Source organism: Recurvomyces mirabilis, assembly GCF_035927965.1.
Source record: "Recurvomyces mirabilis strain CCFEE 5264 chromosome Unknown scaffold_3, whole genome shotgun sequence".
Taxonomy (NCBI): Eukaryota; Fungi; Ascomycota; class Dothideomycetes; order Mycosphaerellales; family Teratosphaeriaceae; genus Recurvomyces; species Recurvomyces mirabilis.
In genome coordinates this window covers 526,039-540,848 of record NW_027041937.1, presented here as the reverse complement: position 1 = coordinate 540,848, position 14,810 = coordinate 526,039, and the positions used below count along the sequence as shown (strand labels likewise).

Below are 14,810 nucleotides of genomic sequence, written 5' to 3'. Positions count from 1 at the left end.
GCAGCGGTGCAGCGGCGAAGTGGTCCGTAGTAAAAAGTGACTCTGTGGGATGCTGTTTCTTCTCTCACTCGCCCATAAGAAGTGAGGTTGACTCGCGACTGTTGCTCACATCTATGTCATTTCCAAAGTTTACTAGCGTCTATCCCTGAGGGCGTCTTGTCGATTTGGACAGGCCATAGGTCTATACACTTTCCAGGAGTCGGTGTAAGTACGGGGCCCTCTGCAAGCCGAGGATGATCACGCCCTGGGCCATGGCCTGACAACTCCGATGAACATAGAAGAGGCCATAATAACGTGGTTCATGTATAGTATAGCATATCTCACACATATCTTTACAGAAAGTCGAGAGTACGACGACCCCGATTGCTTCACGTGGCTCCTCAGCAGTATTGGTATTCGTACAACAGCACATCTGCTCTCACCACGGACAAAACGCACAAGCCCCAGACACCATCGCTAATCGCAGACAAGGATCGCAGAATCACAAATCCTCCCTCAAACATCCCACCAGCAACCACGGATTCTTATCACCGCGCTTTCTTCCACGGCACCTCAGTGGAAGAAATACTGACTAGCCTTCAACCGCCTAACATCGAACTCTCCCTTCTCCGGCACCTCAGGAAACGTCATGGGCAGCCAAACATGCGTTTTCCTTGGCGTCTGTCTACTCTTCTTCTTCATCGGCATGGGTGAAGCAGCCGTGGTATTACTGACATCTGGAGCCGCAGTCTCCGCAGTTTCAGCCCCGGTCTCAACGTCTTCATTCTTGCCTAGCTCGGAGCCATGGTCTGCCATAGCCTCAACGTCTGTGTCGAGGACAGACCCACTGACCACGCCTTCGGTGAGCGCAGCAGAATCGTCCGTAGCCTCAGTAGGATCGCCCAGGGCATCTGCGTCAGAGTTCGTAGCCTCGAACTCTACACTCTCAACATTTTCCGGCATATTCCCAAGACTCTGTCCCCTGAGTGAGCTCGACGCAAGCAGATTCGCCTTATCCGCCTCCGCATCAACAATAGCTCCAGGCGTCAGCATAGCCTTACCCAAAGCCTGTTCCTCCTCACTCTCACTCAGCAACAACCTCATCCTCTCCTTCTCCAGCTTCAGCTCCCCTGCCTTCCCCGCTCCTAACGCCGCGTTCTGCCGTCTCCACTCTGTGATCTTGGCTCCAACGGGAGACTTGGCGGCGATGTTGGCCAGGTACATGGATCCCTTATACCGAAGCTCAAACTCCTCCTTCAGTCGACCAATGATGTCTTCACTGTGCATCTCCACAAACGCATCCCGGAGCAAAATAGACAACCGGTCGACGTCGCAGGCGTGGGTCCAGAAACTATCATGGATAGATGCGAACGTCATCCCCTCCTCATCACACTTCAGCGCTGAAAGAAGCATATGCGTAGCATCTAGCGAATGAATGAAGTTTGGCGGGAAAGCCTGCAACTGCTTCCTCTTACTCACCGGATCCCAGACTTGGGGCTCCTGGAGAGCAATACTCTGGAAACTCGTGCGGACGGTATTCGTCTTACTTTTCCGATACGGCTGCACGACCGGCAACCTCAACGGCGTGGTCCAGACGACGGTGGATTTGAAGAGCGGTTTCAATTCATCCCGCATCGCACGATCAGATAATGTACTACCGGCTTCGCGGCGAGGCGCGGATTCTGAATCGGGCTTGGGTGCATGTCGCGGACGATACGGGGTGGGTTTTCTGCCTGCGGCTATGTCCTCGGCCTGTTTCTTCAGTGAGACTTCTTCAGCTCGAGTGATCCGCCGTGGTTTCGGCGGGTCCAAGTTGGTGGGCTCCGGTGGCGGTTTGATGAGCTGGTCGATTTGTTCTGGGGTCAGACACGTCGCGATCCTGTCCGCACAAGTCCCTAACCAATGCTGGATAGCCTGCGCACCCGAAAACATCTCACCCAGACTTTTGAAGATCTTGGTAGCCACATACAAGGACATTCTGCCGAGGTTGACCTCATCGTACCTGTTCACCTCTGGAAAGAGTACCTCCAGTTGCTTAGCGACCTGCTCCTTGGCTCCGTAGAAAGTCACACCGTAGACATTAGTCATGACAGGCTGCTTGACACACTTCCGCGTCAACCTCCCATCTAGCTTCTTCGCTATCAGATTCCCCGCCGCGGCATCCTTGGCCACTTCCTCAGCGACCGCTTGCATCACAGCCGTATACACGTCCGCCGGCCGATCGCCAGGTTCCAGGTTCACTTGCCTTGCACCCACCATATCACCCCCTAGCGCAGCATAATGCTGAAGACCATTACAAGTTCCATCTTGCTGAACAGGAATGGTAGAGAGAAACTGTGTCGGGTCCTCCGAGTCCAATGCAGCAGTCAGTTCGAAACAAGCCGCAAGCGTCTGCCACGCATCCTCCGACTTCAACCACCACCTCCCGCCCCCAAGCGGATTCCTCACCGAATCATAGATCTCTTCCATATGCTTCTCCGTGAAAGCCACACGCTCGGACATACTAGCCTTGTCATGTCCCGCTACAGTCGCAAGATGGATCTTCAACCACCTCAGTCCACCCTCACCAAGCGGCTTGCCCTCTGCAAATACTAACAATCCCCGTACATTATCCGCGCCCATGTGGTTCAAATAAGGTGGTATCGGGTATGCTCGTCCGCGGAAGTCGAGATTATGAGGGAAGTACAAGGTCTCGTTGACGACCGACCGAGCGATCTCCAGCTGGAAATTCTGAAAACAACGTTTACTGTGATACCCATCCCTTCTATGCTTCGTGTCCTTGACGTCCTGCATCCATCTCCTCCTTTCTTCGTGATCCGCATCCGCCGCGGGCTCTTCTGGCCGTGGTATGACCGGATTTAGCGGCGCCAGATTCGCGACCGCTTCGCCAGAATTCCAGGCCTCGATCTGGACTTTTAGAACACCAGGGTGCACTTTCCAAGGGACTTTACCTAGGGCTGTGAGCCCGGCGTAGACTTGTTCAAGGTCGTGTTTGCGATCTGCGGCGTTGAAGTAGTCTTTTCCGCTCCTGTCGCCCACCCCTAGTCGAAGGATCGGGGCTGGGTAGTGCAGGTAGCCGCCTTGGGACCAGCCTGTCCAGGGTTTGGGTTCTACGACCATGGGCATACGTTTTGCAAGCACAGCTCCCAGAGGCTCACTCTGCAATTTATCGAGAAGAGCGGGATTAGGAACCACCACGCCGATTTTCTTACCCGCAACATATTTGATCCGATGAAGGAAAGCGGGTTGCATTTGTGTTATCTTCTCCTTGGTCCGTGGGTGTTCGCGGGTCACAGGTAGCTGTGCTTTCTCGACAAGTTTCTGGGTCAGCATCGCGCCAAGCTTGACTTTGGGCGCAAGTGGCCAGGTCAAGCGGCCAGCTTCCGAAGCGCCCAGCAGTTTTGATCGCTCGTAGCGGTTGAGAGTATGTCGATTGCTTGCTAGCTTTTGGCGAATACGACGGCTGAGGCCTTTGGAGCCCGCTGAGGATTTGGCTTGCTTCTGCTCTTCCTTGAGTCGGCGCTTGGAGGCTTCGGCTATGGCTTCGGCTTCCATTGCTCTGCCCAGGCCCGTGGTGAGAGAATTAAGTTTCATCTCGGGCTCGTACCTCCCACTTACACGATCCTTGCCTTGAGCGATTTTCGAGATGACAAACAGGATAGTGCTCGCTGCGACTTTCTCCGCCGGCAGAAGCTCCAGCAGAGGGCCATAGTGATATCGGTCGTCGTCGCGGAGTCTGTTGGGCTGTTGTGTGTCGGGCATCTTTTTCGCCTCTTTTAGCTCGGTCTGTAAGGCTGGTAGGAGACTTGAGTACCATTGCCACATAAGTGCTGCCATGGGCTTACTCTGCATAGCTGTGCTGATACCCATTCGTCGCAGATCCTCGTCTGCTTCTTTCCATCTGTCTATGGCGATCTCGACAGACGTCTCTTCCATTGTGCGCTGTCTTTCATATGCCTGCTCTCGCTGTGTTTCCAAAGGGAGATCCGCGGTAGGTGGTGGCATGTTGATGAAGTCCTCGAGAGCACGCTTGACGTTTGCTAGCCCTGTGCCTTTCTGTTCTGTCGACATGACTAGTGGCAGGTAATCTGGCCCGACGAGGTCGTCTCGGGCGTGGTACTGCGGCGGCTCTTTGATGATACTCTGTGCTTGGGTCTGCTCTGCGGTGACTTGCTGCTCGTGCTCAGCCGGTTGCGCCTCCTCCTGGTAGAGGTCAGAGGAAGCCACGCCCATGATGAAGAACTCGTTATCGTCGTAGTCTTCCGAATAGAGCACATTATCCAGCGTCTCCTCGCCCATCGCCTCAGCAGCATCCACGTATTCGCGAATGGCAAGATCGCGCTCGGTGCCATCCGTACCTCGTATCGCTGCTCTGATCATGACCACCAGCATCTTAGCATCCGGGACGACACCCTTTGCGCGAATCGCCACCTGAAACCAGTCCTGCATAGCCTTCAGTGTTGTCTTCGCCTCCTCCGACCCCTCCGCCTGTGATGCCAGCGCGCCTAGCATCTCTTCCAGGTACGCAGTGTGTGCGTGTATGAGCTCGGGCGCAGTAGGAGTGCTCTGCTCCGACAAGCGCTGGATAATTAGCTCTGCTCGGGTGAAGCGTCCTATTCGCAGACTAGTGTACAAGTGCTGTAGCAGCTCGGCGGTAGTGCCCTGAATACCATGCTGGATCTTAATCATCTTGGCAGGATCCTGGGTTGTGCTATTGATGATTATCGGATTCTTGTATGGCCGTATCGCCGATAACGTTTGTGAGTGGTCCCAAGGTATATTGATATCGCCACTGTTTCTGAATCCGGGAGCGCTGTGCGTCAGCCGATAGGCTGGTGGTGGATATGCAGCACCATCGGTCACAGCAATCTGACCGGCCGCAGTGGCAAGTTCTCGAGTCTGCGCCTTGACTTGCTGCAACCGGGGTGCGTCGATCTGTCGGCGTCGAGAGGAAGGGCGTTCTAGTGCTGGTGCTTGGGAAGCACTCCATCGGAGCTGCGCGGGCGCCAGCCATGGCAATTGGAGCTGTGCAAAGGAAGAGGCGAGGATGCGATTCGTCTGCCCTTGTCTCCGGCCGGCAGAGCGAACGAGCATTGCTGTGATCGATCTTACAACAGGTCGCTGATTATATGGAAGTCATCCGGTCCATATACCACGCTCCAGTACGACCATACACACAGCGCAATGAGAAATAGAAGGTGTGTAACGATCGTGCTCGAAGGAATGAAGACCTCCTTGAAAAGTCCCTGGTCGCGATTGATGCACGCGAGCAAATGTCATGCCCGCAGCCCGAATATTTCCCGCGCCACAGAACAGACCGTCCCGGCCACTAGAAGCAGTTCCAAAAAGTTCGAGAAATAGTGACCGGACCGTGCATATGACAAAAAGCGTTGTTCTGTAACAAGTACAGCATTGCAACTCTACTGGCCATATTGAGATCAAAACGGTAGCACCAGCAACATACCACCGACATGAGCAAAAGAAAAGCTAGTGGCGAAAAGCCGCCTCGTAAAGAAGACAGGACGAATATCGACGACGACGAGGATAGCGATGGCGATGTAAGGAAGAATCCTTGCAGATATTGTACCCTTACGCAAAGCAATAGACTGACATCTATCGCAGTCAACAGAAATCCTAGACATAGACTTCGAGTGGTGCACCCCTGGAGAAGTCGACTTTCACGGCCTCAAGCTCCTCCTCCGGCAACTCTTCGACGTGGACAACGACCTGCTTGACCTCTCGGAACTCACAAACTTGATTCTTTCACAATCGCACGTCGGCTCGACGGTCAAATGCGAAGGCGACGAGGAAGGCGAGATGAGCGATCCCTACGCTTTCATGACCGTCCTGAACTTGAGCCATTATCGCGAGAAGCCTGCCATGGCTCAACTCATCCGATACCTCATCTCGATTGCGGCGGCGCACGACACGCTGAAGCAATTACAACAGCTCCTGGCCCCGGATTCGAAAGCACAAGTCGGATTGATTCTTGGTGAGAGATTCATCAATATGCCACATCAGATCGTGCCGCCATTGTACACACAACTCGACTCCGAAATAGCCGCGGCCGCGAAGTCGGGTGAACCATTCGCCTTCACACATTATCTCGTCTTCAGCAGAACATATATCGAGGTTGCTTCACAACTAGACATGGATGTTAAGGATGATCGACCGCAGAAGAAGAAACCCAAGAAGGGTGGCAAGGGATCTACTGATGCAGAAGTCTTCTACTTCCATCCCGAAGACGAGGTTCTGCAGAAAGCTGCGATGGGCTTCGCCAACTTCGAGTATACGAAACAAGGTGGCGAGGGCGCGAGCGATGCGAAGAGAGCTTTTCAGGAGATGGGTGTTAAGCCGCAGGGACTGATGATTTTGCTTGAGGCGGGGAGGTTCAAGGGGGTGGTGAGAGAGGTGGAGGAATATTTGAGTGGGGAGTCGTGATTCAGAGGAGGTTTTTGATAGTATTGTAGCGGCACTTCGTTCCATGCCAGGGGCTCGTGCCGGAAAGGTCAGATGGGAGTATCAAGACGGTGTGTTCACTGAGCACCGACAAGCGGCCTCAACGACAGAAGAGGAGGGCAGCTTGACTTTCGTCTTCGACATCCCGTGATGTATGAGTTCCTTGGCAGAGCGAAGAGGCGCGAGAGAGCGAATAATTTTGAATGATGATGAAACGCAGCTGGACTTCTCGTCCGAGGGGATGTCCAGGTGGCCGGAAACCTCCGGCCTTGCTCTCCTTCCTAGCCAATACCATCAATAAGTGACTCTCGTCTACGCTTTACAAACGGTAATCGTCTCTTAAACTCTTCGTAAGCAAGCAAGCCATATCCGAACTCACCCAGCAATAACCGAAGCAAAGGACTCCATGGCTCGAGCACGCATGAATCCGGCGCAACGGGCTTGTCAGCCGGGCCGCACCATAGGCTGATGATCCCGAAGGGGCGTCTAGTACATGAGCGGTATACGAGCTTCTGCGCTATAGTATTAGAAGCGAATTTCTTGGTGCCGAAGCTTAAAGCCACGAGTTTGGTGGGTACTTCTACTGCTAGTGAGACATTATTGGCGGATTTCTAGGGAGCATTCTGTACAAACTACTAGACGCTTTGTGCGAAAAGTCTGCGCGAACATGATAAAGCAATCTCGACAGACCTGTGTGGTAAGTCTCGCCCTCGCATACAGTGCCGCCAGCCGAGTTGCAGCTTGATGCAAAGCGGCGGCGGTTGTCAAGCCCTCAAAGTGATACAGCACGTGGCCGGTAGAACACAGAGAAGGGAAAGAAAGTGCAGGGAGCCGAGCCGTCGACCTGGGCTGTACCAAGTCCCCCAGTACTCATGCAGTGCGACACCTTAACAGTGGGAAACCTGAGACAGCAGGCTGAAAATTCTACGACTGGGTGGCGCGCCCTGCTGCGATGAGCAGCTTGGCGTGTCGTGTTTGTGAAGCGTAGGGCAGCGCCTTGCGATGAGCTGTCAGAGACACACGACCGGTGACCTTTTTGGGATGTGTGCATGGTGTGTGGTTGTTCAGCTGGGCTTGTGGCCCGAGAACATGGTACGGGAGTTGGGTTATGACGGTGGTAATGATGTATATCATGTGGCGAATTCCGATCGTCGGGCTACAGGTAGAGTATGTAGACAAAGTAGAAGTAGAGATATTCGTGTATTCGTCGTTTGCTGAATCTAAGCACTTTTGCAGCGATGTAAGTGAAGCGACCGCCAGTGAATAACATCGCACAACACGCCCTCGTCGCCAAATGCAGCGCTGTCAGGTGGCTCGCCAGAAACATGCCCAATGGGGTATCATCAACATCCGTAAGAAAAAGATTAAATAATAACCGCAAAGGCGAAGGTCGGTCAAGAGTCCACTCAAACCGCAGCGACAGTGGCAAGTCGCTGTCGAGGGTCAAAGGACTCATAGCTTGCCAGTCGATCAGCCAAAGCTTGCAGCAGTGCAGGATCTCGTGTTATGGGCGGTTTCTTCGCACTGCGAGGGCTGTCAGCACATATGCACAAGTCGCTGGAATGAGGTGAAATAAGACGTACGGTATCCGAACGCAGCCCTTACAACGCTGATGTCCACATGTTGAGCAATGGGATCGTTCGAGGAACGTGGCCTCACATCGCTCGCATGTGTATCGTACGCGTTGTCGTACTTTGCGATAGACACGTTGTACGGTCTTCACCATGCGTGGCTCCTCATTTTCGGGTAAGTCGAGGTTCAGCGCCTCATCGTCCTCAGCTTCCATCTGCTTGCCAGGCTTTGATGATACTTGAGAACACTCGCCGCAGCGTTGATGATTGGATGAGTCGCGTTCCCTTGGAGTGATTGAGGCAATTGGCTTTTCGCATTCCTGGCGGGATGGCGTCTTCTTCTTCTGGACGATGTCATGTCCTTGGCGAGGTCGAGCTTGCATGATCCAGTTGTAGGTGTCGTTGGCCTTCGGGTCACCATCGTCGCTATTGTCGTCTGTCTCTAGTAGTTGCAGAACCGAGACACCAGATGCATGAAGTGCGGCAGACGCCTCGATGGTCGTGGTCGCACCTCCAGCCGAGGAAGGACCATCCTCTCGTAGCTGTTCTTCGTGTCGCGACACCCTAGCCTGGTCCAGTAGCTCCTTCACCCGTTGTGGAGGCTGCTTCGTGCAGTCGACACAGCGACGATGTCCACAGTCGTTGCACTTTCGTTCCTTGCTGAAGTGGCCATTACATTCATGGCATGTCCAATGTGTCCGTAGGCGCACAGGCTTCTCGACACGTCTGATCTTAGCCGCGGGCTCCTCAAATGAACTGCGTCGAGGCTTGTATGCAAGACCATATCGCGAGAACAGAGCTCTCTTCCTGTCTCCGCCACTGCCGAGATGCTCTACAACAGTCGGCAGAATTGGCTCTTCGTTCTCTCCGTTCGCATCGTCGTCTGGCGTAATGTCGTCGTCGTCGCGTGGAAGACTTAGTCCCGAGTGTGTAGCTGGAGCTATCTCAACGTCTTTTTGGAGAGCTGCAGTATGCGCTGTGCTACTCGTCGTCTTCGCAATCCCTCCAGATTCACTCGGTACCGCCGCTGTGGATGCCAGACCGTGCGATAAATTGTCCGCACTATCAGTCAACACATCTCTCTTCTGCTCCATAGCACCAACACTACTTCCTGCCTTCACACAGCTCGAGTCTTCCATCTTCGACACCCGTCTGATCATTGTTGGCGGAGGCGAATTCCCAGGACCCGGTCGAAGGAAGGAAGCAGCAAGGAACAAGAGTCCCAGCTACCTCGCTCGAACCGAGCAGACGGCTCACGGTGAGGTTTGCCGGAACGACGATCGACCAAAAGCCAATCAGGCGTTCCAGCTCATGCTTAGCCGAAGCCAAAATACCTGTACGGCCCGCGTCCGTTAGATGTATGGAGAACCAGAGTTTTGGACCACACCCTCTCGAACCACTCTTTCATCTGATCGGAAGCGAGCACCTGCAGCTCTGACCCGTATGTACTTCACCTTCAGCAACGCCATCGGCCGCCTCCAACGAGACCAACTTGCAAGCGCTCGAACGCCGCAAGCAGCAGGTCGAACGCCCACGCAGACCACAGTCCCGGCATTCGCAGCGAGATTGCGGAGAATGCAGATTCCGACGGCTTGACAAAAGCCACATTGGGCCGCAAAGGATTGGGATTTCCGAGCTACTGGGAAACTGGCTCGCACGGTCCTTTGCGCACATTTGTCCTCCTCCTTGCCGATTCCACGGCTGACGGATTGTCACTCGATTGGGTATTACTGCCAAGCGAGCTGCAGTAACAGGGATAGAGCTGGACAGACGCGTGCGAAAATTGACCGACCGTTGGCCTAGCGAAGCAGTCATCACGTGCTTGGTGCAACAGTTTGACGGCAAGTGGATCTCCTGTCTCACACACAGACGATATATACGAGGAACGCGAAACGACAGTCTTACGTTGTAACAAAACGCAGCCCAGTGTGAAGATGTGGGTTGATGGCATGTGTTCGCATTCCGCTTGCTAAGCAAGTATGGAAACTGGAAGATTGCATTCAGCATCCACTTTGAAGCTCGACCTACGCAGTTCACCTTCTACAACGCACGCCTGCTCCTACGGCGTCAAGGACGGCCCTCAAGTCGCCCGCGTACCGCGCAAGTCCACAGTGGCTGTCCTTTTGAGAAATTTGACAAAATATGCTCTTGTAGCGACAAAACCATCAAGAACTCTTTATATGCTTGTGAGGCCTAGAGGTCTGTGGCCGTTCTTCACATCGGGCAGACATCTCGTCGTTTCGAGAGACCTCAAAATTGACTTACGCCTTTTCATGCACATGAGATGACCGGGACTAGGATCTACTCACCTCTCGACATCGGTCGCCGGCAATTCCGCCTGCTACAAGCCTGCCTAGGTGACGACGGCATACTCGAGTGCCAATTATTCGTTGCCTCACTAGCTGACACGGACCTCCAGTATCAGGCTCTGTCATACGTATGGGGCACCGCTGTTGCTTCAGACATGATTCGAGTCGACAACCAGCCATTTCTGGTGCGGTTGTCATTGTTTGATTATCTGTCATACATCGCCAAGGAGCCTAAGCCGAAAGAATACCTGGGTATCTTTATCGATGCCCTCTGTATCAATCAGGACGATGCTGCAGAGCGCAGCAGTCAGATCGCGTTGATGGGAGATATCTACAGTCGTGCTCGTGAAGTAGTGGTGTGGTTCGGCAGTAAGGACCCTTGGACTGACCGGGTCACATACGTGTATCCCGTCATCGAGGATGCAGAAGTATTACGCTCGTGCTTCGATGGTGTCGAAAATGGTCTTCTTGACGAAAACGAGATGCGCGAGATCCGAGAGTACATGACCCAGGAGCTGAGTGAGCACGAGTATTGGACACGAGTTTGGACAGTACAGGAGTTCTTGCTACCGAGTAGACTGCAAATGCGTTTCGGCACCATGCAGATTTCTGGCTTGTCCTTCACCAAAGCTGTCCTCGGGGAGCTCTCCCAAGAAGATCAGGATCTGTCCTTTCTGAATGTGGCTGTGCCTGTGAAGGCTCTTTTCTCTGAAGGCAACGAATTCATATCGAATGTCGAGAGATGCTGGCAATTTGTGTACGAGCGGATGAAACGAGACACCGATGCCCCTCCAGGTACCATCTCACAATACCAAAAGATACCCATGAGTCGCGCAATTATTGCTTTCGTAGAGCAGCAGTGCTTGGCGCCACGGGACAAGACCTTTGGCCTCCTTGGTATATGCAGCCATCGGACTGTGATTGACTACATCTTGCCGCTGTCAACGCTCTATCTCCAAGTACTGGTCATTTGCTTGCAAGAGCTGTGTACAGAGCCTCAGGGGCAGGAAGAGATGCTGCTCATGGTCGATGTTACCATCGCCTCGAGTGTGTCGCTCGAAATGCCATTGAACGATGATCGGGTAATGGTGCTGACGCTACTAGCGATGGATACAGTAGGCAAAGCCGAATTCCTTATGCCTTTCCTGTTGGAGCGCACGCTGCCAGCACGGCGTCTGCATCTGCACCGCTTGCTGTTGGGACCATCGACGGTTTCCAAACAAAGGATGACAGACATTGAGCTGAGGCAGCTTTACCAGGCGATTGGAATGGCACGAGATGCCGAGAGTTTTGTCACAACACCTGATGGCGAGACAGGGACAATCGAGGATTGGGAAGCGTACTTGGCATGTCTGACAAATTAGTCGTGGATCTAGGGTTGCTTTCTCAAATAGTCAACGAGCGTTTGACAGTAGAGAGACCATCTTGACTTCCGAGGAATGGGCGATCATGGTTGAGGACTTCAAAGGTGGCGTCGTATAAATCACTGGCAACGTTCCCACGATTCTTTCGTCAGATTCACTGCCGTTTCACAGGTATTGACTGCTATAGAGCCTCTTGCTATCCATCCGTCAGGCATCCACCGCTCCGCTCTGCAGTCCCATGTCGCCTATAGGTCTCAACGCACGATTCTATCTATGCTGAGGCCACCATAGTTCATCCCGGCAACTCAAGGAAAGTATTTATACACCGATCTAAGAGCCGTACCTATTCCGTCGATGCGTTTGGTCACACTGCTATGCTCACGCCAAAGACCCTGCCCTTCAACGGCGATCTAGACATACTATGCCATAGTAGCCTTGCACTCATGGTACATAGGGTTGCACGTACAGCTTCCTAAAGAGCACGAGCACGCTTGCAATCTTCGGTAAGGTCAGAGTCTGTTCTGATCACTGCGTCGTCCTTTGCGTCTTGATTCATCTTGCCAAGAACCCTGGACGGACTCCTTTCGCGTGCGGCTCGCCTGCTGCATCAGAGGCTCACCTCTGATTCTTTCCGGCAGTATCAATGGACAGGGGTACAGTGTAACCACGGGCTGGCGGCTATAGGTCGTAAGTCCAGACTCTTGCTCGATACAAATCCTGCCTCCGAGTTATGCTTGGGGTCTACACGATTTGTGGCTCACCAGCTGCTCCATGGACTCGCTCTTGGAATACAGTAGCAGCTACGATATACTTTGTCATCAGTGTCTTGGCAGTCGCTGAGGTTTGGAGAAGATCCTGACGCTTGCGTGATAACAGACGTCGTCTAGGCGTTGCGAAGCTCGAACAAGTTATACGGAGACCTTCCTTTGTGGAGTGGTCAACTTTGCGTGTTACCGCTACTCTTTGCCGGCCGATTGACATCGTGGACACCGTCTGAATCTGTGCAGAGCTGATGGCAGCAAGTGCGCGCGTGAGGTGTGAGACCAGGCTCGAGATATTGCGGACAGATAGAAGGAAGTGTAGCAGAAGTGATGTGGAATTGACAGTCATCATCAACATCAACAACGGATAGGTTCCGCATTCATCCAGCGCGTTGGTGAGATCCTAGAAAGCTAAGCCACGGACGCCACATACGAAATAGCATCGCACTGCCAAACGAGACTGAAGACGAAGATGCCGCGTGTCTACAACAACACTCTTCCGCAACCACATGGTCGAGACCCAAGGCAATGACATTCGGCAGGTTATTTCAGGAAAGATGAACCGAATATCGACCCAGGATCGCGCTGGCATGGACCCTTGGTTCGGTCAAGCCACCGCTACTTACGACGCGAATGACCGAAAGTCTCAAACGTACGCGTGACGAGTTTCAATTGCGCGAAGCGGCAACGTTGCCGTCTGTTTATTATGTCTTGCGATGTCGCTCTAGGTAGTAAGGTGAGTATAGCTCCTTTCCTCAAGACGCATCTGGGTTTTCCACAGACACAACAATCAGCATCAAGCAGCGGTTTCTTCCTCGTATTTGCCACTCTCAATATCATTACCATGCCCGGCTCCAAATTCATCGAGATGCTGGACGGGAACGCGACTTGTCTGCAAGATGGTGTAAGCCTCGAAGACGTACTCGCGGAGACCAGGCAACGATCTACATCGTCGAGCAGCGATAGCAGCGATAGCAGCTCAGGTTCAAGCGAGATGGCGACAAGCTCAAACACGTCCGGCGCCGTGATGCAACCAACGAAGACCCGCCTCCGAAGGTTCTCTCTGCGCAAGGCCAAGCGTTGAAAGCTCACTACAAGAATGATCGGGCAGAAGACGACAATTCGCAAGCCATCGGCCAAGCAACCACCACCCCAAGCGAGCCGCCCAAAGCGAGCCGACGGAGTTAAGGCTAGACATCCAATGACACCCTTATATACACAGGACCTGTGCTGCCGACTTTATCACACTGGACTCGGCGATCGGCGGTTGTAACAGCATCCATACGATGTCATGTCCGAAGCCTTCCACTTCACCACCATTTCTTGTTGGAAGGTGTGCTTGCGAAGTCGAGTCGGACATGCGTCGGAGTCCAGGCTTCCTCGCCGCGTCCAACTTCACCTGAGAGCTATGGCGAGGGTCTCACTTCCGCCAGATCCTGAGGCAATGCATCGTGGCACTTACTACCCCATGGGATACACTGCCCGAATGCTGCTTGCAAATACTGCAAGACTACCTCGCGGATACATTAACCAGAGAGCAACCCGACACTACCAGGGTCCGAGCGAGTTGTCATCGAATACCTGATACAAAAGGAGTTGGGTCAGCTGTCAAGCGGATTGTGCCTCCGCTTCAAAGCAGCCTCATTGGCACCATAACCTCGATTAGACGTGACCAAAAAAGTAGGGAGGAAGTATGTAGGGCAGATAATTAATTCTACGCAAGTAGAGACGCTAGCTAATAGCAAGTCAAGAACCAAATGCATGTTTCAATGATATCAGGAGTGACTTTGCGACCTGGTACACAATTTTTCGACTACCCTTGTTGTTGCATCCAATGGAGGAGTAAAATCAAGCTCACAGCCAACAACTCGAGACGAAGAGAGCTCGGAGCCGACGAGCCTGGCGAACAGACTCGATCATCCGGGCTTGTCATCTTTCGTCGTGAGAACCATAGTCCACTAAGCCTCGCCTTGGTATCGAAGATTCCTCTACCCCTGAGCTCTTCATGTGTGGATAGGCCCGTAAGCTAGATCTAAAACCCGTAGGAGTTTCACCAACACATACACAGACTGGGCTATAGTAGGCCGCAAAATAAACCCTCTCTCCACAAGCTGCGAGTATCAGCTGCTATAGCTCTGGAATGCTCCGTACAGTACATTGAGGACGGTATGCTTTGCTTGCAAGCCGAAGCAGCCTCTCACAGAGGTATGTTGACAGTAAACATGAAAAGAGGAGATTGATATTATCTAAGGGTAAGATGTCAAAAAAGAATCATTTTCCAAATGTGTTGACTGGCAGGATGTTAGACACTTGTGCAGAATATCACGTAAACTTTGACTCACCAAGGGTGGGATTCGAACCCTACGG

General features: G+C 53.0%; 4 protein-coding genes across 4 annotated transcripts; 2 read left to right on the top strand and 2 right to left on the bottom strand.

Moving 5' to 3' along the window:
• Positions 1-552: 552 nt before the first annotated feature.
• Positions 553-5,073, bottom strand: RPO41 (DNA-directed RNA polymerase; the record flags this gene model as incomplete). The annotated part of the gene is made up of 2 exons (XM_064834227.1): positions 553-3,773; positions 3,825-5,073. 2 exons carry the CDS (start codon positions 5,071-5,073, stop codon positions 553-555), a joined length of 4,470 nt encoding a protein of 1,489 aa, XP_064698091.1.
• A 377-nt stretch (positions 5,074-5,450) lies between these two features.
• Positions 5,451-6,420, top strand: BCP1 (Mss4p nuclear export; the record flags this gene model as incomplete). The annotated part of the gene is made up of 2 exons (XM_064834226.1): positions 5,451-5,537; positions 5,602-6,420. The coding sequence occupies 2 exons, from the start codon at positions 5,451-5,453 to the stop codon at positions 6,418-6,420; spliced, it is 906 nt and encodes a 301-aa protein (XP_064698090.1).
• Positions 6,421-7,844: 1,424 nt separating this feature from the next.
• LTS14_001516 (uncharacterized protein) lies at positions 7,845-9,169 on the bottom strand (the record flags this gene model as incomplete). Its single annotated transcript, XM_064834225.1, has 2 exons — positions 7,845-7,962; positions 8,022-9,169. The coding sequence occupies 2 exons, from the start codon at positions 9,167-9,169 to the stop codon at positions 7,845-7,847; spliced, it is 1,266 nt and encodes a 421-aa protein (XP_064698089.1).
• A 1,124-nt stretch (positions 9,170-10,293) lies between these two features.
• On the top strand, positions 10,294-11,682 carry LTS14_001515 (uncharacterized protein; the record flags this gene model as incomplete). Its single annotated transcript, XM_064834224.1, has 1 exon — positions 10,294-11,682. One exon carries the CDS (start codon positions 10,294-10,296, stop codon positions 11,680-11,682), a length of 1,389 nt encoding a protein of 462 aa, XP_064698088.1.
• Positions 11,683-14,810: the final 3,128 nt, after the last annotated feature.